The 24,864-nt window shown below is 39.0% G+C and overlaps 1 protein-coding gene across 7 annotated transcripts in view; it reads left to right on the top strand.

The window, feature by feature from the left end:
• The window catches only part of LOC149284221 (transcription factor 4-like), a 171,451-nt gene that overhangs the window by 83,766 nt on the left and 62,821 nt on the right, over positions 1 to 24,864 (top strand). For all 7 annotated transcript variants that reach the window (XM_089497022.1, XM_089497020.1, XM_089497021.1 and 4 more), the window contains 3 exons: positions 3,407 to 3,471; positions 16,162 to 16,291; positions 16,622 to 16,671. In XM_089497022.1, the coding sequence (XP_089353148.1) occupies positions 3,407 to 3,471; positions 16,162 to 16,291; positions 16,622 to 16,671 (245 nt within the window). The remainder of the gene's footprint in view (positions 1 to 3,406; positions 3,472 to 16,161; positions 16,292 to 16,621; positions 16,672 to 24,864) is intronic.

Here is a 24,864-nt window from a genome sequence, read left to right as displayed (position 1 = left end):
GGTGCGGCACTCAATTGTTAACATTTTCCGGTCCAACTCGCAAACAAATGCTATAATGTATGCCGTAATACGATCAATATTTAAATACGAGCAGATTCTTTGAACACAACTGCTGTAGTGCTAGGTCGAGGCCGATATTGTTTTCTAGAGTAATGCAAATCAGATTTATTACTGAATAGGATTCCGACATGACCTTTATGTTATAGTCTAGAGAACCAGGCAGCAGTCTTCAGAAAACATCAGATCATTACGGCTGGCACGGTTTTCCAGCGGTATTGGGCCCAGTTCAAATTCCCGCTTCACTGGTGTAGAACTTACTAATGGCTGGCAAAAATCCAACCCAATTTCTCTATCCCAGGTGTCTGCTCCATCATGATGCTGATCATGAAGGAGGTTTACTCCTGGGGATGTGCAAACAGAAAATGGACTTTTATGCAGCTTGAAGGAAGCTATCAAGAGAATCGATGATTGATTAGTCTCACGCGAACCAATAAATTTCATAGTAACATTTGTGGGTTGCCGATAATCATACTCACTCGATAATTACATTTTTGAGCCTTTGTTTTAGATGGTTATACCAGAAATATTGCATTTCTCGGGAACAGAACACCTTGAGAATCACTCGTAATTCTCTTAAAAATGGTTGTACTAATTTATTACCATCGGGTTTGGACTACCCATCTGGCAAACCGGGCAAATGACCAGTGCAGGCCACTTGCCTTTGCTTCCGCTCATGTGGCAGAACCACTTCTCCCTGCTAAAGGATGTCCCGGGGCCGACCACAGCGCAGCCACAAGCTCGATACAAATGGCCACACGCTGCGCATATCTAGCCAATATAAGTCCATAGTGCAGCTCATTGGTAATACTATTGATTAATTTATGGCTGTCCCTCTCCAGAAGGCTATTTCAGTTGACCATGCCACATGACACAAGTATAGCTCGATGTGTTGTCATGTCACCATCAGTTAACAGTAGATTCTAAGTCAAACCCAGATAGTTTCCAGATATGGCCTTCAATATGAAAAAGAAGAGAGCCAAACAAGCAGGAGTTATGGAGGTTCTGACCTCGACACCTTCGGAATTTAAGGTTCCAAACCACTCTAGAGAAAGACTGAACTGAAACTCCAATATAACTTCACATTAGGTATGTAATTTATTATAAGTTTGTTTCCTTATAATAAAAAACAAACTAAAGCAAGCATTCCAGCCTCGGTAATACTCCGTTCCTTCAGTACACTTCTCGTTCCGTGCATTATGGTGAGGACATCACTGGACATCAAACATACAAGTGCAGAAGGTCAGATTATCATACAAGTACCTTTCCTGTATAAAACATACATCGATTCCCTTCAAACCTCCGCGCGTTCTCCAGAAACCTGGGAGACCCGCAACTCCTCCATTATGCAAAAGGCTTTTAAATGTTTCATTGGTTTCAAGGATTTTGGACATTTTACTATACGAATATCTGATTTCTTCGCACCTCGTGCCGCATTAAACATTCACCAAATGCGATTTGTCTTTAAGGTGTTATTTGTTGAGTTTTATTGCTGTTGATGTCTGGTTGAGCGTAGTTTTATTTCTTTTTTATTTGTTCTTTTCTATGGTTTATTATGTGGAGTGTCCATGCGATGGGGCTCTGTTTCTCTTGTACCAAAATTCCAAACAGTTGGAAACGTGAAACACCTAAGAAGAGCGTATAGAAGGGTTTAGCCAATGACTGTTCCTTAAAAAGAGGGACAATTGAGGCAAATAATGATTATTAAAACAAAAAACATTGTAATGAGACACCATTTCGACAACCTAACGACGGCGACAGTGGTTATTGGACAATGCTCAAAAGCATATTATAACTTCTCTTATTTTGGAGACCAAAGAACATTCTGGAACGTTCCTCTGCTAGTTATGCAGGAACCCGTGCCTTATAGAGTGTATTTTCGTTTGTAATGAGTGACATTGCCTTATTTCTGTAGCGAGGAAGAGGACTATTGTTGATCTACAGCGGCGGCCATCAGTGTTATGAATGCAGTTGTTTTAAGGAGAAACTGTTGTACAGATAGAAGTATAGATTTTTTTTTTAATTGACATTTTCTTTTCTGAATATAATCAGAGTTTGCAAACACCTTACGAATATGTAGAGAAACACCAGCAAAATGTTGACAATGATCGCACCGCAGGGTGTTGTAGTGTCAGTGATTCGCACGGTGGTATACACTTAGAATACAACATAAGCAAGGAAATGTTAAAAACCTTATTAAAAAAGGCATGAAAATCACATATAAATAGCTATACCAAAGGGGAAGGCAACAAAAACTGGATTGTTTCGGGTTTTGGAAAAGAGTTGGACAAAGTAGGAACTTGATCTACCGAATGGCCCATAGAAGTCTTCTTAGAAGCGATGGATGCCACGTGCGGAAGAAGCTTATTCCGCTTGTAAGGGGCTCTGTGCCAGGGACCTCCCTGAAATTGTGTGATAATGGAGTATTTGTGGCTTTGGTATACGACTTCGCTGCAAAATATAGGGCGATTTTGCATTACATAAATATCTTGTAGACAAAATCTTTGTGTCCTCTTCGTGGTGGCGCATGCACATTATGCTTGCCCAAGAAAAACATAGACATCGCTGTATACTGAAGAACTTGCTTATTTTATATTGATTTAAATATATACGGAAATGCCGTTTACCCAGCAGGCTCTGGGATTACATTAAGGTTCGTCGATCCTCCTATGTGCCAAGATTAGACCTATTTACCTAATTCAGTAGGTGTTTAATAAAGCCTATTGTGAAGCTCTGTAATAAGCCCCTGTAACTGGACATGCTCCTGTTAATATGGGATTACTTTGGTTATATCGCTGCTATTATGTTTTCTTTGTTTTGCTTAGCATATTGATATGTTTTTAATAAATGATTGTGTATTTGTTTAGTTGTTTATCGTTAGAATGTTGGACACTTTTTTTAACAATAATATTTTTTATTGTGTTATGTGTTAATTATGTTTATCCGTTCTTGTTTCCTGTGTTTGTCAATTCCCTCTTGTGTGTCCTCTTGTACCATGACTGGTGGCATGGTTCCCCAGAAGACCCTTTACTCTGAGAACCGAGGCAGCTGGCCATCTTCTAGTTGGCTTTTTCTATGCTGAAGGCAGGGTTCCTGGTTCCCATTACAGCACTCATGTGTTATATAGCCATCCCCACTAAGTGTCCTTCCACATGTGGAATCAAGACTCTGCTCCATGTCATTATGCCGGCTTCACTAAGTCCTGGTTCTCCTTACGGTGTGTGTAGCTGAGTTTGGCCACAGTCACACATATTGGCCTTGGACATATAACATTATCAATTTTTGTAAATTCTTTTGCATTTTCTCTCAAAATATTTATGCTTTTTTTTTGTTGTTAATGTTGTTTTAGGTAAAGCAGAAAGAGGCTCCTATGCCTGCTATGGGAGAGATTCAGACTTACAGGGCTGCCATCAGGTAAGAAAGATTCTTTGCTCTCTTGTGCAAGTCTCCTTTTTAATTGTTTTGAATGATGGGTAATTTATAGAAATGTCTAAATTTCTAGTCTATTCCTGGGAACTTTTCTGGGTAGGTTACTGAGAGCTCTGCTGGCTCCTGGGGGGAGTGGCTTTGTGTAGGGGGCATGGTCATCCCCTGAGATCCTTTAGTGAACTTAGAAGTAGGCGTGGTCTAATACTGCTCCCCTGACTCTGGGTCAAACTGGAGCGTTTCCGGGTATGTAAATGTCCTATTAGGATAAATTAACACGGTTGGATTCCACATGACACAGACTAGCCTCTTGTCCCACTTTTAGGAGCGTTTGAGGTTTAGTGGGTGTGGTTTAATGATGGCCCCGCCTACAGACCATACTGTAGATAGTAAACATCCTGATGCCACTTCCTGGTTTAGCCATTTTTTTTAAACAAATATTTCAGTGGAGGCTCCATTAATCTTTGTAGGGATTATCATCTGGTCCTATAGATAAAACGAGTTTAACACGACTTCCCGATATTTATTAATGCCCCTGACTGCGGGTCATGGTTATGTTGGACTGTCTCCATATTTCTCCTACATTCAATTCTTATCTATAATGGGCAGATTAGATGTCGTCTAATCAGCTGTTAAATTCTACCACTACACCAAAAAGAATCCATTTACAAACAATTAACTGTGTGCTTCAGTTCTGACTAAATAAAGAAATATTTCTGAATTTCCCCCCTTTATAGTGATTCCGCTACCATGTATAAAATAGGAGGGGTATGTGCAGAGCCTAGGGATGTGGGTGCAGCTACTCCTAAGCGCCTTCTTAAGGGGACGGTTTTGGAACATCCCTTCTTTAACTAATCTGTCCATGTTTATTGCATTTAATCATATACTAATATATTATAGTATATTATTTTATATAATATATATATATATTGTTTTACCCACACCAAGGAGATCTAACTGCAGGTTTTATCTGGAGTCTCCGGGTGGCTCCCTGCTTTTGGACTCTCCGGGTGGCGCCCGGGTCATTTCCCCCTGATCTCTGCTTATGTTCCTTCCCACAGTAGGCATTTTGGGGCTAGCTCTGCCCCCCCAGAATAGGGAGAGCTCCCGGAGCCTACACCGGGAATGCGCATGGGACGTTGTGATGTCAGAATGTAGCAAGTAGCGGTCTTATGTCTCAGTTTTTTTGAGCGTTATTGTCTAGCAGGAGCGACCGCTCACTTGGATGTAAGATTTATTTATTTTTCTCGAATAAAGCTATTGGTAAAAATAGAAGGTTGGAATTGGCAGAACGTGTCAAATATTCCCTCTCTTTATAATAACACATTTTAATAGTCACTGAACTATTATATTGTTATTGCGAGAAAAAAAAGAAAAAAAAGTTTCGGGGGGGAAAAATGTCTGCAACAAAACGATTTGATGCCCGTTGCTTATATTTATTTATTTATTTATTTCTGTCTTTTGATCGTTTTGTTTGGCTTTGAGTCAAGGCCAGGAGGCTAAATGGTACGGCCTCTCGAGGGAGCTGTGAATCAGCTTGAAAAACGAAAAATATTTGACTAAGTCATAAATGTTAATGCCCTGAACTCTAGAGTTCTCCTTCTTTCGCTGCAGCGCGAGTTCCGTTTTGTCTGCGTTTGAAAATCATTGAAGGACCCCTTTGTTTTGAGACAATTGCACTTTTTAAAAAAAAAAAAAAATTCTTCTTTAACTTGGCGAATGAGTGTGTGTTTGTTTGTCCCCGTTTAAAAAAAAAAAAAAAATACTTCCCACATGCACATGTTTGGCAGTGATGCGGAACATAAACTTTTATCGAAACACTCGATTGTATGTATCCTGGCAGTAAAAAAAAACATAGAATAAAAGCACCATCATCAAGATTGTACGGGTAGAGTAGTCGGTCCAAGAGGCTCTGATCTGCCGTCAAGTCTTTTCAAATGCAGGCTCCTTATCGAGGTCATCATGTGTTTAAATGTTCATACATAATGAATGGCCATTAGTTTGGGTGAAGTAGCACTATGCATGTCCTGAGATATGAGTGATATGAGGATATTTAAACATGCGTGGGACAGGCGTACGGCTCCTGATCCACATACCGGGGAACTCTCCGGGTTTGACCCGGAGATTGCCGGGTGAGCGCTGCTTCTCCGGTTCTCCGGGTCAAGACCCGAATCCTCCGGTTCAAGACCCGAATCCTCCGGGTCGGGTGTTGACACGCCCCGCTCCCCGCCCATTTTTTCCTTGAAATGTGGGTGTTTCAAGGAAAAATGGGCGGGGAACGGGGCGTGTCAACACCCAGCCCGGGACCGCCCACCAACGTCAGCGGTGTGCAGTCCTGGCCGCTTCCTGCAAGGGAAGGCTCCGGATAGCCGGAGCCGAGACCTTCCCAGGTATGCTGATCCAAAACGAGACCAACGACTTATTAACGTCTGAGTTTTTACGTCAGGAAACGGGCGACTAGAAGGGCCGAATGGGTCCGATCTGCCGTCACATTCTGTTTCTAGAACACCGTTCTTATAATTGGGAACTTTGTGTGAGATTCTTCAAAAATTAACCTTTTAATAGGCAATCGCTGACATTCTGCTATACTGACCCGCTAACGGTGGTATTCAAACGGTTCCAGAAAAGGTTAATCTAATTTTCAGGCGGTAGAAGTATACTGAAGCCGCCTCCATTCAAGTGCCATATAGGAGTGCTGGAGGAGGTTGCACAAATAACTTTCCTATGGCTACAGCGTGTGTAAACCCATAATTTAATTCGTTATAATTTATTTTGGGCTAATTAGGCATTTTTAACATTGTCCATTGTAAGATGAAGTGGACGCATTCTTACCAGCCTACCCGTGTCCCACTCCTGGATGCATTACTGCCATGACATGGAACTACAGCGTTGTGGGGCATTACACTCATGCACGGTGCCCAGTTAGGGCAACACACCTGACAGTTGCGGGTTTACACAATGCACAAAAACACCTGCTTAAGTGACGCCATTGGGACTGTTCTATCAAATTTGCGACGGAGGGCAGCTATGATAGACATGGGAAGAGCTTTAAAGTCATTTTGGTTGAGCCTTTCATCTAACCCAACCATGAAGCTCGTCTAGCGCAGAGACTATTATTGGATAGTTTCATATTCTTATTAAAAGTCTGCGAATCGGGCATCCCGGCCGCGTGTTTATTAATAAAAAGTCCTGATTTTCAACCAGTTTGTAAAACAAAGGTTCTGATGGCAAGTAAAAGACCAAATCTGTTTCAGACCGTACTGCATTGTTAGAATTTTAAACAATTTGCACAATATTTTAAGTGATTAGATTAAAATATAATCACGGCTTGTTTCTCCTTTCCAGGTGTTTATTAAGAGAGCCAAGATTTTGCATAACATCGCCTCCCCAAACCACAAGGTCACAGTGTTTTTGTGTTAGAAGAGATTAGTTCAATTTATCCGCTAACTGAAATATTATTTTCCATTTGGTTTTATTGGCAATGTAACGTTTCGTAGTTTAACTGGGGAGGGGAAAAAAAGTGCTTGTTGCAGCTAAACGCACCACCTGGTGATAAAGGATGGGGTGTTTAAATAGCACCTGGGTTGTCGAATACACCTGTGGGTCATACCACCCTCTTACCCTCTTGGACGTGTCGTGATAAGTGTTCATCTCCGTTATCTCCCTATAATTGGAGGGTTTCAGCTTGAAATTTGGAAGAATGCTTCTTGTTTTGGATCGAGTTTAAATTATTTTGAGAGATAAATGTATTATTTATCAAACAAGGAGCAGCTGGAGTCCGTATTGTTGATATATATATATAAATCTCATTATGCTTCTATATACTGTGTTCTAGATGTATCCATAGAGGCTAAATTCACTTAGGAGCCTTTGCCCCCCCCCCCCAAAAAAGAGCACAAAAAGGAGCGAGCAAGACATTGTTAAGAAAAATATAGAAAAAAATATAGTAAAATGAAAATCCATGATTATTTCGTACTTGCCAGTAGACATGTGCCAATGGGACAAAAATTCTGAGGTCGTGGGGGGTCTGGCCTCGTTTTGGGGGCTTTGTACGAATCACTGAATTTACCAAAATTCAGTAAATTTACAACTGGCATGAATCCGAATGCGCAAGTCTACTTGCCAACGGTCCCGGTTTTGAGACGTCTGTCCTGAAACATAAGAGTTTTGACCAGGTAGATGGCTGCCCCCATTGGTATCTCGATAAGGTTATATTCAGGCAATGCTTCCATCTTGGTGAAAATGGAGAAGAGAGAACGAGCCTCCTTTCTAGGTGACAGGTCTGATGAGTGCAGAATTTACAAAGACTTCAACAAAAAAGGGTTAAAAAGCCTTTGTAAGGGGATGAGCAGAGGTGGGAGTTGGATGGATCCACCATTAAGCCCATCATTTTTCATTCTTCGCCCAGATAGAAGACACTATATGACGTGTGACATCATAAGCTGGTCCACCTGCGATACATTGGCAGCAGAGTGATGTCATAGGTAGTATTGCATTGGAAACGCCTTTCGGCTCAATGCGTGAAAAAAGTCCTGGGCGCACCTAATAAAAAGGACATGAAGCTGACAGACTTGGGACTGTTGACAGCTACATTTGCCTCCCAGTCTGCCAAAACATGCAATTCTCTAAGCACACGCTTAGTCTGCCTTATGACTTAATAATAGGTGCTACGATTGTCAAAATTGATGTAAACTCAAGTCTTGGGTCATAGTATCCGGAAAGGATTTATTAGTCTCGGTAACTCCTGGTCATCTGCAAGAGCTCTGAGCCGAGCCCCGAGACCGCTGTTTGTGGAATTATACTACATCCGCTAAACAAGTGGGAAGAGATTCCTTTTGCCAGAGTCTTAAACCTCTCGTCCCTATTTTTTCTTTTAATAAACAGAATCGTCTCTCTTGCCAGGTGGGGTTTCCGATCTCTCGCAGCTGCACTTTTTGTACATAAAAAAACAAAAAAATGAACACAGCTTTTTTAAATAAACACAATCTGCTTTGGGTTTCTGCAGACATGAACAGTGTTTCTGCAAAATTTCATTCACGTCGTTCTCTTAAATTGTACTCTAGGTTACAATGTAATTTGTTAAAAACATTGCAAAAGTAGCTTTAAATCTGTTTTACCTTTTAGACAGCAGTGAACATAGAAACGCACGTTTACAAATTTAATTATTTTTTTAATTTTATTTTTAATTATATACACTTTATGGACAAAAGTATTGGGACACCTGACCATTACGCCAGCATGGACATTGATGACATTGTATTGTAGATACATAGACATTAATATGAAGTTGGTCCCCTATAACAGTTTCCGCTCTTCTGGGAAGGCTTTCCACAAGATTTTGGGGAGTTTCTGTGGGCATTTTTGCCCGTTCATCCAGTAGAGCGTTTGTGAGGCCAGGCTATGATGTTGGACAAGAAGGTCCGGCTCACAATCTCCGTTCCAGTTCATTCCAAAGGTGTTCTATGGGGTTGAGGTCAGGGCTCTGTGCGGCCGGTCAAGTTCTTCCACCCCAAACCCATCCAACCATGTCTTTATGGACCTTGCTTTGTGTGCTGCGGCGCTGTCATGCTGGAACAGAAAAGGTCTTCCCCAAACTGTCCCCACAAAGTTGGAAGCAGAGCATTGTCCTAAATGTCATGGTGCTGAAGCATTAAGATTGACCTTCTATGGAAGTAAGAAACCCAAACCCTGATTTTAATAATTAAGGGGTGTGTCTCAATACTTTTGTCCATATAGTGGTACACTTAGCTGAGGTAGAAGCTGCAGCTATAGAGGTGTAGATGCTCTCCTCTTCCATGGTCTGATAATTCTTGCCACCGATTGGCTGCGTGAAACAACTAATCAGTGTCAGGAGAACACTCCTATTGATGAGGGAATCCGCAAATGCATCAGCAAAGTGGTAGCTAAGATGGGCTTCTGTGAGGCAAAAGCAGAAATATATCACATCCCTGGGCTCAGAAGGTCTCCCTAACCAGCCCATGCGCCCCACTTCCTGTAAAAGCAGGGCAGTGCCTGAAAAATGGGACTGTCTCACAAGAGCAGGACTGTTTGGAGGTATATAATACTCAGTTGTTATGTTTCATAGAGAACTTCATCCCGAAGCATTTGTTTTAAGGGAAACCCGGAGTGTTTGAGCTCGCAGTGGTACATTTCCAGCAGGTACGCGAACGGTTAATATTCGGCTTCCTCTGAATGCTCCTTTGGTTAAGCAGAATCCCCAAATGGTGTTGTAAATGAACCTCGCAGGCTGAGGTTTTGTGAATGCTTTATCTCAGCCTTTATTGCAAGCAGTTAAGAACGCGTGGAGTAGGATGAACAATACTAAACGCGTAGCAGCGTTCCGTTTACACGCCTTACGCATACATTTTCTACCGCGTTTCCCAAGTGGAGCGATGTGACACAATTCCACCCGGAGTGTGACCGGCAACATTGTAATGTTTGTAAAGCAGGACAAGAGTCTCCGTGTCTTTGCTCGGTTGTGTCTCCCCCGATCCTCCTTTCTTATTTGTTCCTCGTCTTTATAGAACTTGATGTTTTATTGGCATGAAATCCGTTCACTGCTCATTCACAGAACCCCGGCACGGAAAGTTACCGAAAAGCAGGCTTTTTTAAAAATCATTTTAAGCAAATAAAGCTTAGCAGACCAGTCCATTTATTCTGTCTTCTACAGATCTTATTGGCGGCAGCCTATCGCGGCCTGGTTTTTGTGTCACTTGACATTTAAACATTCCCTGAATAATCCTAATAAAATAATCTTTTACGTTTACAGCATTATTTTTTAGTAAGCGGTTGACCTTTCCACAAAGATATTTATAATGTTTGTCTTTAGTTATAAAAGTGTTTAGGAGTCGGGGGAACGGTATTTCAGTCCACTTTACCGAATGCAGACATTCTTTAGTTATTGGACGTCTGTCTCATTTAACTCCTTCCTAGCTGGAAACCAAGCAGGATACCCGCTATGCTTTTGCACGTCGGGGTTTCTAGATGACAGAAGTAGCAGCAGCCAGTTATAAGTGTGCTATCTGAAGACTGATATTTTGCTAGCGTATATGTGATTGGCCGCTGCTTCAGTGCCTTACTGAGCATGTGCAAGAAGTGTACTTACGAACGCTTCCTGGTTTCAGATGAGGCAGCTGGGGGAGGAGCTAAACAGGACAGGGATCTGATCTTCTAACTCCTATAATCAAGCAGGGCATGCACCAATTTGCATGCAGTAAAATGCTTTGAATTTCATGCAAAATTGACTCCAACATGCATTGAAAATCAAACTAGCTTTTAGAGACTGTCGTGCTGACAATTCATTCACCTCTCTTATACACAAAGGGTTAAACGTGAAGAAATACTTTATTTTTCAAACAAGTTCTTCAAAATTCAAAGTTAAGATTAGTTTTTATATTTTTGGGTGAAAACATTAGCTTTAAATGTAACTTCCATCAAGCAAGCTGCGTTCTTGGTCTCGCTTGGCACGTGAGGTTCCGCGCATGTGGCATTTTAATATCAACGGATGACCCGTAAAATAAATGTTAAACTACTGTATACAGCGTTTGTGAACTTTCATTTCCCACCGGGGGCAGGGCTGCTAATGATTTCACTTTGATGTTGCTTTGATTTCACATCCAAAACTGTCAAACCTCTTTGTGTTTCCAAGTCGTTTTTGTTGCGTAATCGGCTCTTGATGACAAATAAAAGCAACTTTTATTTTTTCGAACTCTCCGTGGAAATCGTATTAAATAACGTTAAAGAATATATTATACCCAGTCATACGTCTGGTGCTTCTGAAAATAGAATTCTTCTGTCCTTGTGGATACTTGGCGTACCCTCATAATTTTCAAACGCATATTATTTGATCTAATATCGCTATCATATTCCGCAGCGTTGTACAAATTACAGATGCCTAATGCCGTGATTGTAAAACTGGCTTAAAGGTAAAGAGATGTTTCATAACAAATCTTATATTTACTTTATATTTAACTGTTCAACCAATTGAAATGTTACCTTGGTGGAAGCTGAGGCCAGCAGCAGCCTGTGGCAGAGCCAGCTTGAGCTAATCAATTTCTGGTCCTAAAATTCTCTCTCTTCCCTGACCCTTTACAAAAGGGGGCCTGATATACTAAACAACACTCGGCAACGTAACAGCTCCGACATAGTAACAGAATAATCATGCAGAAGTTTGGGGTCACTTAGCTGTTTTTATGGAAACAAGGAAATTTCTCGCTATAACATAATTACAAAAGGGTTTCTAACGATCAATTAGCCTTTTAAACTTTAAACTAAGCCATTGGAACACAGGAGTGATGGGAGTGATAAAGGGCCATTGGAACACAGGAGTGATGGGTGTGATAAAGGGCCATTGGAACACAGGAGTGATGGGTGTGATAAAGGGCCATTGGAACACAGGAGTGATGGGTGTGATAAAGGGCCATTGGAACACAGGAGTGATAAAGGGCCATTGGAACACAGGAGTGATGGGTGTGATAAAGGGGCATTGGAACACAGGAGTGATGGGAGTGATAAAGGGCCTCTGTATGCCTATGAAGAGATTCCATTAAAAATCAGCCGATTCCAGCTACAATAGTCATTTACAGCATTAACCCCGTCTGCGCTGGATTTCTCATCCATTTCATGTTATTTTAATGGACAAGATTCCCCCCCCCCCAAAAAAATAAAGAAAAATTAGGAAAGTGACCCCAAACATTTGAATGGTACTGTATATTGGCAGTTGTAATCTTGCAAGACGTTGAGCTTCACACCTAATACTGTATCTATTTCTTTTTGCATTTAATCCGTATTTCACTCGCAGTAGTGCTCATTGTTGTGAGAAGCGGCTTCTGTATTCTTAGATTTCTCCCTTAACACAATGTGTGTGAAGTGCAACAGCTGCTCGTTACTCTGGCACTGACGGTGTTAATACTACAGCTTTGTAGCGAACAGCCAACTTCCGCAGCTTTTAAGTGTTACTTACGCCGATACCGCCTTGCCGTAATGCAGCGTAGCACCTAGCACCGCACTCCTTAAGTACCATAAAATCAATCTGTGATTTTTGTTGCCACCTTTATATTTCAGATGACGGAGGACATCCTCAATCTGTGCCGAATGAGCCCGATTTCCCCGGTCTGGTAGATGCTGAGTTAGTTAACATGTCGATCGTGTCTACAATACTTGGCACCGGTTGTAGACAAAGGGAAGCGCATCCCAAAAGCTAGTTCTGTTTGTCTCGTCTCGGGGTAAAGTGCATCGCAGCATCCTTACAATAACAGGACTGGTTAACCTATTAAAGCCTGCGCCCTATTTTTTTAAAGTATTGGCAAAGCAAACTGTGTCTTTTTTTACCGATCCCTGTCTTTCGACCAAACGAGCGTTACTTTGTATAGAAATGCCTGCTCGCTTTCCCAGCTCCTGCTTCCTATCCTCTGGCAGACAGGACCATGGGGCACGCACACTCACGCTCGCCTTGGTGGCTTTGTTGAGTAGTGGCCCAGTCTGTGCCAATGGCGCACTAGCCTTGAATTAATAAGCTAAAGAGTAAGCGCCAAGCTGTCCGGCGGAGTCTTTCAAATAGTAACACTCTGCAAATGGACTGGAGGGTCATGACTAGCCCATTAACCCTTTTGGTGGCAGGGCATTGTCTGGGGGAGCCACTGATTTATAGATATCATTGTTATTATTAAGAATACTTGTAATAAAGGCCCGATAGTACCTAATCTATGTTAAACCACACAAAAAAAACCTCAATGTGTTTACTTCTTATTATAGGATGATATAAAATATTGAGGTGAGCACAAGATTTTGTAATGGAAATGGATATGGCCGTATTGGTCCAAGAGACGATGGAGTCTTCATTCGATACCTTTTACTGGGACCGACGTAGAAGAAGATCACGAGATCTCTCACAAGATTCCATTTTCGTTTTAAATCTCAAGTTGTGACTTTGCGAGGAATTTCCCGGTTACTGTTTTGTTGTCTAAGGCGTCATGAGCAAAGAATAGGTTTTTAATATTAAGAAGTGATTCCTGGTTGGAAGTCCCAAAGCAGTCCTGGCAGAGCACACCTGGGATGTTTCATTGTCCTGTTAAATCCAGGCTCATTTCTGCATTCCTCTTGTGAGATTACGCCCCCTGGTGTTATCATGCAGTACTGCCGTTGTACAGTCATGCGCTGCGTTGATGAATTATGGAATTCTTATCACAATACTGTTCCTGGTATCAGTCATTCCGTGAACGATGAAAGGTATTAAGGAGAGATTTTTAATTTTTTTTACAAACATGTTACTCATGTAAAAAAAACTGAGAATTGTTCAGATGCTGCTATGGCAACAGCATTTCAATATTAATTCATTCATTGCATTTATTAGTCTCTGGATCTCAAATTAGTAATTATCCCTGCACAGAAAAAACTATGAATAATTATGGAAATCTGACCGGGGCAGATGGGTCGGAACCTCCTTACTTCGTGTATGGTGATTTGAACCGAGTCCCACTTTGGATGACACATACGTTTCACATACGTGGCTGAGCAGTAAAAACAGACCTTCAGTATAACGGATGTGTTTGGTTCCCGTCTGTGAGTTTTTACATCCCACGTAGTACAAGCTTGTCACGTGCCGCTAACCAACTAGCCAAAGGTGTGTGTCCCAATATCAAGAAGTTTGCAGTACATTCATTGGGCTGCCGTCCCATATGACTCTCCGGCTTCCGAAATACTTTAAATGTACAAAAAAAAAACAACAACCCTAAAACCTAAATATCAAAAACAAACGTATATAAGGTTTAGTAACTTTACATATACTTTACTATAAACCTTTAAATATATCGAGAGATTAAATTCCAAGGTGGGGTAGCGTTTATAAAGAGGTGGACAAGAACTAGAGAGCGTGACTTGAAATTGGTTGTTAGAAGGATGAGGGGTAACGTGAGAAATCATACTTTCCAGAAAATGTAGTAGATATGTGGAATGGCTTTCTATTGGAAGTGGTACAGGAAAACACAGTAAGGAAAAATAAAGCTTATGATGTCCCTAATATAAAAATTATTTATAATTATTATAATAATATAATAATTATAATAAAGAATAAATAAGGAAAGATGTATTTCTATACGACAGACTGGATGGTCTAACCATCTTCTTCTGCCATCACAATCAATGTTTCTATGTTACTCGGCACAGAATTCATTTATAACTGGCCTTCTAAAACCAATGCAATATCTTAATAGTTTATGTACTGTAAGTGTATGTGTGTGTGTATATATGTGTGTGTATATGTGTATATATATATATATATATATACATACACCTTATATACGCAGAACTATATAGAATGCACTTTGTAATTTTGTAACGACTCCCATAACTTCATCCGTCTACGCTAGTTTGCGTGATCCGAGCCTAGCGCCATAATGCGTTTGCCCGGTGTGTACCGTCCTGTAAAGTTACCAGGCAGCGTTTGGAGAGGATCGTTTTCGCTCGCGATTTCCCAGCTCGCGAGCCATATTTGACCAACTGCTTCGAGCAGAAGACGTGCCACTTTGTTGAGCTATTTAGGAATCCAAAGGACTGACTTCATTTAACACAAGGGCTCTTTGTTTTAGCGGGTGAGCGCCTCGCGAAATGTTTCAGCTCTCAGCGGGTTAACCGGGGAGCAGGAGCGAAGTCATAATTGGCCTATTTAGTGGATTTTGCATGTGAATAGTGCGTTAGTGAAGCATTACTAAGTCTGTTGTGAGTGACATGGTGATTAGAATTTAGATTAGGGAAAACACATTCTGTACTTTATCAAGTACAGTAATTAGTTCACTCGGTAAAAGTTGATTACAAGTAAAAGATAAAGTTAGATATTTTGGGGGGTACTTAATTTTCAATTTTTCCTTTTTTTTTAAAATGATAAATGTGTTCTTAATATAAATTGTGTTAATCTGCACCTGCTTTATTATACACGAGGACAATTAAAAGAACGGGGCATTGAATGATAGGAGTAGCTGGCAGACGTTACACTATGGGTAGAAGGGGTGCGTTTCAAAGGAGTCTACAGATTGCAGCCAATACAGCGAACCGCTATAATTAGCCATTTAACTTTTTAATGCGATAATGTTAAAAAGTTATGACAAACTTTAGCCCGCATAGCCCGATATTTTTTACATTTTTTTTTTTTTTTCCTCTTTGTATCATTTTTATTTAGGTTTCATCTGCTGCCTGGATTTTTATGAAATCAGCTTATTTAACGATGGTATATTGTATTTTTGTGGTTAAATAATAACCCTTGTATGGTTTGAGGCACAGCTTAGTACCATTGTTTTTAAATTGTTTTTCCCCAGACTTTAAAAAAAAAAATAAAAAATTATTTATATATTTATATTAGCACACGCAAAAAATACTGACCAAATCTGCCAAAGATGCATGCAGTGCTACGGAATATGATGGTGCTATATAAATAAATTAAAATTAAATACCTTTTTTTCCCCCGCTGTATTTTTTTTAAATAATTTTAAAACTGGCAATTTTACAGTAATATACCAAAAACTGTTTAAATAGATATAATTACTGTATTGTTTGAATGCATTTTTTCTTATCTTAATGGCTTTTTATATGTTTTTTTAAACAAATATAGGCGTTTATGTATACCCAGACATACATGCGTATTATGTGTATACCGTATTATATGATATGCCTTGTGTTTTATTGTAGCAAAGCCTGCTGGGAGGTGACATGGACATTGGGAATTCTGGGGCGTTATCGCCCACCAAACCTGGCTCTCAGTACTACCCGTATTCTAGCAATAACCCTCGAAGGAGACCCTTCCACAGCAGCCCCATGGGTGAGTCTACCCCTACTCTCTCTACCCCTATGGGAGGCACCAGCCCCCCCCCCACTCTTTCTGGTCCCCGATACCTCAATATAGGGACATCACAGAAACTTTAACACTATATGACTATATAGGAAAGAGAACGTTAAACGGGGTCCATATCTTTAATGTGTCTGCGTAAGTAATATCTATTTTTAATTATGGGAATAAATAATAAATTTTAGATATAAACTCACCCCTATGGGCTTATTTTATTTTTCATAGCTATATAAAAGAATTTCTGTGCTTGTTAATAATTTACAATTTATAGATGCAATAATAATTTTTTTTTTTTTTAAATAGAGGTGCAAGCAAAGAAAGTTCGAAAAGTCCCCCCCGGATTGCCTTCCTCAGTAAGTAAAACTGGTGTCTTTTACTTCTGACTCTCAGGCGCTTTGCGTGCGGATCGCAGGTGACCTGTGCTATTGCTGATGCTGCCGCTTTGTAACTTGTGACCGAGAGGGGGCGGTACCTTGAATCTCAGATGTTCTACTTCGCTGGAATATGAATATAAGCTGTGATGTCATCCACATGTAGAACCGATTTTAGATGTCACTACTTGGTTGTCATGTGTCTAATCAATGGGGCATTTAAAAAATATCAGCTAACCCTTATCCTTTCAATAATGAAATATATATATATAAAATATATATATATATAATATATATGTATGTGTGTATATATATATATATATATAATATATGATTTTCTTTTTCTTATATTTTCCCTTAAGGAGAGGGTGAGACGTGTATGTTTTCTGGTAATTATGTGCGTCCCGCAGTTGTTTGTATGGCCCTTTTAATCCTTCCAGTATATCGATGCTGTTGGTGTTAAGCTGTGGGAGGCAGTTAGATGAAAAAAGGGGTAAAAAAGTGATTTCTTTTAAATGGTTAACCTTTTGGGTAAAGGGCGCCGCGGGAGCTTTTACACACTTGGGGCCAGACTTTTCTTCCACTTGTTACAGTTACCCCCGGTCATTCTAACCTTGCCCCTGGCACCGCCAACAACATTCATTAGCTGATTTGCCGAGCATACCTAATTAACGCAAGAGGTGGAAAAGCAGGGACGAGCCACAAAGAAAAGAAAAATCCGTTTTTTTTTTTTTTTTTTCCTCTCTCTCTCTTGACCAAACGCTCAATTGATTAATTACAAAACAGGCAGGAATCTGCGGTCGCCCTAATCTTAAGCAGGGGGGAGATTCTCTAAAGCTTTGGACAGGAGCCCAAGGTTCAGAGCGCCGTACCTGAGCCAACCTTCCGGATGAGACGAGTCTTCATTTCATGAGTTGCTTCACTTCTTTGTCGGCGTAATGATGATTTATGGATTTGCATGTTCAGAAGAGATTTGCGCGGCGGATTTACTCTGAAATTTACATAGGTCGCCGAGTGAACGTCTCAATTTGGGAGCAATGTGAGCGAGGGCTGTAGCCTGCGAGTGTATCGGAAGCCGTGTCTGAGATCCAGGTGTCAGGCAGTAAAAAAAAAAACCACAGCTGTATCTCCCGGAGCCGACGGTGGCCGTGATGTTTTCTTTTGGTTACAGAAGGAAACTGACGGTCTCTGGTAGTTCCAGCCTTGTCGTGTTTTTCCCTTATAATGTCAAATATGTAGAATCTCAAGAATCCTGAACGCGGAATTATCTGCTGTGGACACGTGCCTACACCTGTTTGATTCTTATAGTATCTTTAATGTAAATAAATGTGTGTGTATTTGTGCATATGGACAGGTGTGTGTATGTACATGTGTTTGTATATGTATATGTTTATATATATATATATATATATATATATAGTTTGCTATCATCGTGTGGTAGGTCATATAGGAGGCTGGTATGCTACGGGACATGTTGTATACTTTTGTTAAGGGATTGGATAAGCCTGAGCATTAATTCTGCATTAAACGTTGGGTTCCAGTTAGGTTATTCCCTATCGTCAGGATTATGAAAATCACGACAATCCATCCTTTACGATTTAAGAATATTATGGTTGTCTTTTTTTTTATTATTTTTTTTTTATGATTTTTACTAGATTTTCTGAAGAAATATTGAACCTTTGAAACGGAATTTCATGTTCTTTTGGTAAAAATTTTTGGGAATGGTCTTAAGCCTCCTGATCTCAATGGAATAATATCTCACCTTGTTACCGGTTAACTGTGCGTGTGCCAAGAGGCTCACCGTGCTTTTGCTGACCCAGTTAGAACAAACCTCTAACTAGTATGTATTCAAAATTAATTTTAACATTTGTTTCCCTTTTTGGTGTAAACCTCGAATTTCTGCAAAGATCCATGGAAACAGAGCCGCTATTGACTTTTTTTTTTTTTAAATCTACTGCATTTGGTTGTGTTCTCGGTAACATATATATATATATATATATATATATATATATATATATATATATATATATATATATATATATAAATCTCATTTTATGAGCCGTCTAATCCCCTCCGTTTAAGTAAATATGACCTAATCACAAAACCAGCACCGTGTCTACATGTCTCCTGTTTCTAAATGGCTGTTTTGTTTAACTCTGCCCCATGTGCTTTCCCCAAAAGTCAGTGTCGGAGGCTGAAGGGAGAACCTTAATCGGCGCTAATGATTATTTACCAACCCTTTTTATCATAACTGATGGGACTTTGTATTATGCCAGAGGCTCTTTTGCTTCCTTTTTACAATATCTTTCTATTTAATTCCGATCAAACAAAACCTTGCATGACTCCCGTGGATTATTTTTTATTTTTACTGCAACTCAAATTATTTTAATTATATTGTGTGCGGATGTGAAATCTAAAAGGCTCCGTTGAGCGAGTGGGACACGATTGCCTCCCAATGGAATATATATAGGCTATTTGCGACCCGTTTTTGGCAGGGCAGGTCATTCATAAATGTTATCTTATTAACAAAACTCCGTGGTTTGTTTCCCACGGAATCTGCCGAGCGCCAAGTGGAAAAACATACGTTTATGTCATCCCGTTTAAAGATCCCCCAAAAATAATCCGGTTCTGAATGCGTTCCTTTCTGAATGTGAGCATTAAGTCATGGAAATGTTATGCCAGAATTTCAAAAATGCCTCCTCTGGGGAACAAGTGTTAGGAAACCTGTGATGTCTCAGAGCTTCTTAAAATGTCTCTTATTTTTGTAAGGAGTGAGATCACTAGGATTAGGACAAAATACACAGTTACCTAAATACATATTTAAATATATATATTATTTTATATAGCACCATCATATTCTGTACAATGGGTGGTTGTGTGTGTGTGTATGTAATATATATATAATATATATATATGAGTGTCCTTATCAATATATATATATATATATATATATATATATATATATATATATATACTTTTGCCCTACACATCATTGTGTGTATGTGTGTATATATATAATTTATATATATATATATATATATGTATAAAGAGATTATACATATATATTTATATATGTATAATCTCTTTTATTATATAGCGGCAACAATTTACGCAGCACTTAATACAATACATACATTCAAGGGATATGACAAGACGAGAATTGACAGACTTAGACAAACCTATACATAAGGTGGAGAGAGCCCGGTTCGCAAGCTTACTATATATATATATATATATATATATATATATATATATATATATATAAAATTAGACTTTTTTGCCCTATACATATGCAGTACCTTAAAGGGAAATTTACACCTCAAAGGTAATACTAACTGCTTTACATTAAAAAGTGAAATCCTGCCAATGTGTATTATATCGTCATAATATATTACTTGGCCGATCTAAGAGTCTAGAAAGGAATTTTTGGAACCGTTTATACTGAACGCTCTTTATTTTTATATCTGTTTAAAATACATCTGTCTGTAAATGTTACATTCTCAAAGCGCAAATAAATTGAAAAGAGTTCCTAAGAAGTGCATAAAAGTCATAGATTGTGAGCTCTTGCGAGCAGGGCCCTCTTTGCCTAATGTTTCAGTTTGTCAGACCCCTTGAATGTACGGACTGTAAGAAGCGCTGCGGGAATTATGGGCGCTATATAAATAATTATAAGGATACCCTCTACTTTTAACGTAGCATCTGCTCATGCGGTTTACACGCACGTGGAAGCGAGAAGCACCATCTAGCACCAAGACGCGATTAGGAGCAGAGCTCTGCCGCTGATCAGGAACAATTGTCTGCAGTGTTTAAACTTCTCCCGAGACATGCTACACGACGTAGGAGTTTTTGCCCAAAGCTGCGTTGCGCGCAGACGGCTTTTTTTTTTTTTTTTCTCCGAATTTCTAGAGAAACAATCATTTGAGAAAGTCTAATTAGCTGTTGCAAGGTGAAAAAGTGCTGTATGTGTATTTTCCATGCACCTAAAGCGGTGAAGCAAATGTGACATTTTTAATTATAAGCTTGGTTGCGTATCACTTTCCTGCTCTCAATACTGCCTTTTGGAGTCGCTATCACATTATGTGACTTCTGTTTGCAACACTATAGGTTAACAGCTTGTACATAACAGCGACTCTTATGTATAATACATTTTTTCTAATGAACAGATAACAGCTACACTTTAAAAAAGACAGCTCCGTTCTGCAGCGAAGAACCCGATTTCCTTCGTTTATTGAATGTTTATTGCGTAGGCTTTGTTCATATAGATGAGTAGATAGATGTATATTGATCTGTGTATCTGACTTGTCAATGTGTATAACATTTTTTTTTCTATCTATATATATTTTTATTATATAATTTATATCTACATTAAAATAATATACAACTAAAATAAAAAAATAATATATAAAAACGTTTGGTTTCCCCCAAAAAAGGGATGTTTTTAGACATGGTGGCCACACTGGAATGTTAAAATTGAGGAATATTAAAGGGTTACTGTCAAGTATTTTTTTTCTTTTTCCTATAAATGGTTGTTAATGCATGGAACAGATCTCCAGCGCATTGAGTGGGGCTATCGAGTAGACCTTAGGATAGGCACCCAACACTCTTGCTTAGGAAATAATAGATTATTTTTTCTGAATACTATCTGGTTTTGGGAAATCCAATTTTTTATTACCATACTTAATAATTAAAATAATAATATTACAAATAATAAATAAAATTTATAAAATAAATGAAAAGAATATAAAAAAAAATATATACATACACACAGATATAATGTCTACGTCTTCGAGATAATAATGCTAATGGCACGGCTGGGAAATTGGCTGTGTTCCCTATATGTGAAAGGTGCACCAGGCAAATGATTGCATTACAGGAAGTTCCCGCCTGCTTGATCGGGTCATACTAAAAAGGAACGGAGGGCGGGGGAGCAGGTGCACTGCCCATACTAAGGACATTCCCAATACTGTGGGATTCGTAACGCCCCTCTCCAAATACACATAACATTAGCGGGGGATGCGGAGACACAGTAATTGCACCAGACGGGTAAATGTTGTCATTATTTTTTTTTTTATGTTTTTTTTTTTCTTTCTTTTTTCTTTCTCACGGGAAACATAACAGAAAAAATGTCCATCATGTTCAACATCCAGGTTTTGAAAGACATCTTCAAAATTCTATATAGACAACATTAGCATTTAACAATTATAACAACATTGAGTCAATGATGTACTCCTTTTAATAGTTTTGTTCAAATAAAATATTTACACTATTGATAGGAAGGCGTCAATGGCGTATGCACCGTGGTTGGGATAGACATATAACTCCTGGATCGGACCAAGAACTGATTAAAGTTTGAGAAAAATTGACTAGATGGGCCAAATAGTTCTTATCTTCCTTCAAATTCTATGTTTCTGTGTAAAGGACGCATTGACTTAATCGAGACAGGGATCTGATCACGAGTGCTGCTCATTGGACCGTTGGATGTGTTGCTATAGCGATGCGCCATCTTTTAGGGCTCCACCACCTCACTGCCAAGACTACTTTTTATTCGTAACCCCTGTTGTGTTTTGTCTCTTGATACTCTGTAGCTGGCGATCAGAGAGATCCAAGTTGGCCATGGCGCGTTCATCCATCTTTGAAATTGGAAGCTGGAAACTTATGCAGAGTTTCCTATTGGCTGAATGTCACACATCGTTACTGTCATTGTGGAGTCTTTAATTGAAGTTGATACATTTTATGTAAAGTTTTACATAATCTTGGAGCTCTCTTCAGATGGGAGAGAAGAGACCCTGAAGTTCCAAAAGCTTAGTGCAACAATATATCTTTTCTATGCTGGCCCAATAAAAAGTGCCCACCGATACGGCCAGACATGCGATATTATAAATTAAAACATTGAAGGAACAAAGCTCTCCAATGTTGTCCACCTGTTTCTTACGAGGTTGTATCTTGGTGACATTTTGTTAACTCTAGAACATTGTTGCTGTACTTTTGGTGAGCGCTTCTGTTTCATTAATCTGTACATTGGGGGTGGGGAGGAGGCCTTCTTCTGAGTTAAGTCAATGCTACTTCATTATTCTGTAAAATGGAGTTACCAAGAGGGTTAATCCACAAAAGTAGAAATCAGCTGTTTGCGGATATAAGGTCCTGAGTGTTTGTGGATTATTCTTTGCATTAAGTGCACCTTTGCTTATCCGCTCAATGGTTTAAATATTAAAGTAATTCATTGATGATGAAAAATACTTGTTTGTTTAACATGTCAAGGCTTCAGGTTAAGGGGAGAAAATTATTATTATTATTATTATTCAGCTGTACCTTGCCCTTGTCGCATCCTATTTTTATTTCTATATCTTACAGAAAGTTCTAAATGAATCCTGTTCTTCTTAAGATTTGTCACAAGAGTTCCAGGCACGAGTTTTATATTAAGCCATTGCTGCATATATGCACCTTATTGTATCTGAATGTGAATTGTGACTATAGAATTAAAATTTTAATTGTTGTTCCATATGTGCTGTTTGCCTTTAACCCCTTCACTGCATAGGAACAGATTGTTTTAATATCTCATTTTGATAGCTTGCATTCCTCTTATTCTGAAGGTGCAAAAATGACTGCAACCCCCCCACACACACTATAATTATATTTGCTTCTTAAACCACCTTACCATATGCCCTGTATGTTTGTATGATAAATACATTTATCTACGTATACGTTGTAAAGCTAATTAGAGCTCGGCTTGATTTGACCAGTGAGGACATTTGTAAAACTATTTTTTCTGGCTTTCAAATATATATATATATATATATATATATATATATATATATATATATATATATATATATATATATAAATTTTTTTTTTTAAGTGTAATAATTCAAATCTTGGGAAAAAAGTCCCAGCAGGTGTGGATTTAAATAATCTTTGTCCATAGTTCTGCTTGAACACCCTCGCCCTCTACAGGGGCATTAAGGGTACTGCAATAGAAACGCAAAGTACTCTCACAATTCTAACTTTTGCAGAACTCGCAATATCGTTGTCCATTTGATACACAAGTGCTTTTGACATCACCCACAAATTATAAAAATAATAACTATTGCGCAGCTACATTCTATTTTTTTAGCGAGTGATGTTTCCTAATCTGTAGGACCCCCCCTACCATATATCTAATAATGAAAATTTGGAAACAAGGAACCAATCCTTGACCTTTTACTATCATATGTTATTATGCAATATTTGGGTGTAAAACCCTGTTATCAAACCTTAAATTGTGTATTCTTTCCTCTTTTTTGTTTTCTTCATTGGCCTGTACCGTGATGGACCTTCATTTTTTAATCACAGCGCAGGCTTGGGCTGTTGATTTTTGAAGTAGAGGAGAAAAAGAGAATTATAAACTGTTTACAATGTAACATTTTTAACGTTGTGTACATTCTCTTGATTAGATACTTATATTGGATCTTTTTAAATCTTTGTTCTGGAGCTTGTGCAGAAGCATATGCCTTAAGTAGCTCTAGAATAGATTTCCTGGCTCGGAAAACCAAATTAGACCCACATAAAGACAGTTTCTCTGTCTTTTACTCTTTTTTTTTTTTTTTTTTACGGGTCAATGTAAAGGTCCCAGCTCCCGTTATCATGTTGTCCTCATGGAAAGAACTGTAAGGATGTACGTGTGTAACCAAATTGTTGTTTGGTTTGACCTTCAGAGGTTACTGTTCTACAAAGTAGGTTAGAACCTAACTTCATATTTTATAACTTGCATATTTTACCCTAAACCCATTAACTGACATACATTCCCTCTTGGTACAGTAGCTTTTTGGAACCCAAGTGTCTTCTACTTAGTTGTCCCTCCTCTAGAATCTCAGAATATTTCAAGCAATTGTTATTTTCATAGAGCAGTAAAATCTGGAATATATATATATATATATATATATATATATTATAGAAATAATAAATAAAACAAGCCCTGTCTGCTGGAATGACTTGCTTGTATGAATTTCTCACGTGGACTGGCCACGCTACCATCAAAAAAGGAAACGTTTCTGAATAGTTAAAATGTTGGCAGATTCGGAAAAACGAATAGACATTTGAGTCCCTACCTAACTGCGAATCGACAGGCTTTCCAGTCGTTCGGGCTAGTAATGGTATTTATGGCCATATATTATGAAGACGGCAAATTTGTGGTTATAT

Source organism: Sceloporus occidentalis, unplaced genomic scaffold, assembly GCF_023333645.1.
Source record: "Sceloporus occidentalis isolate IW3139 unplaced genomic scaffold, rSceOcc1.0.p SCAF_97, whole genome shotgun sequence".
NCBI lineage: Eukaryota > Metazoa > Chordata > Lepidosauria > Squamata > Phrynosomatidae > Sceloporus > Sceloporus occidentalis.
Note: the sequence above shows the minus strand (reverse complement) of the source record. Positions and strands in the feature narration are given on the sequence as shown.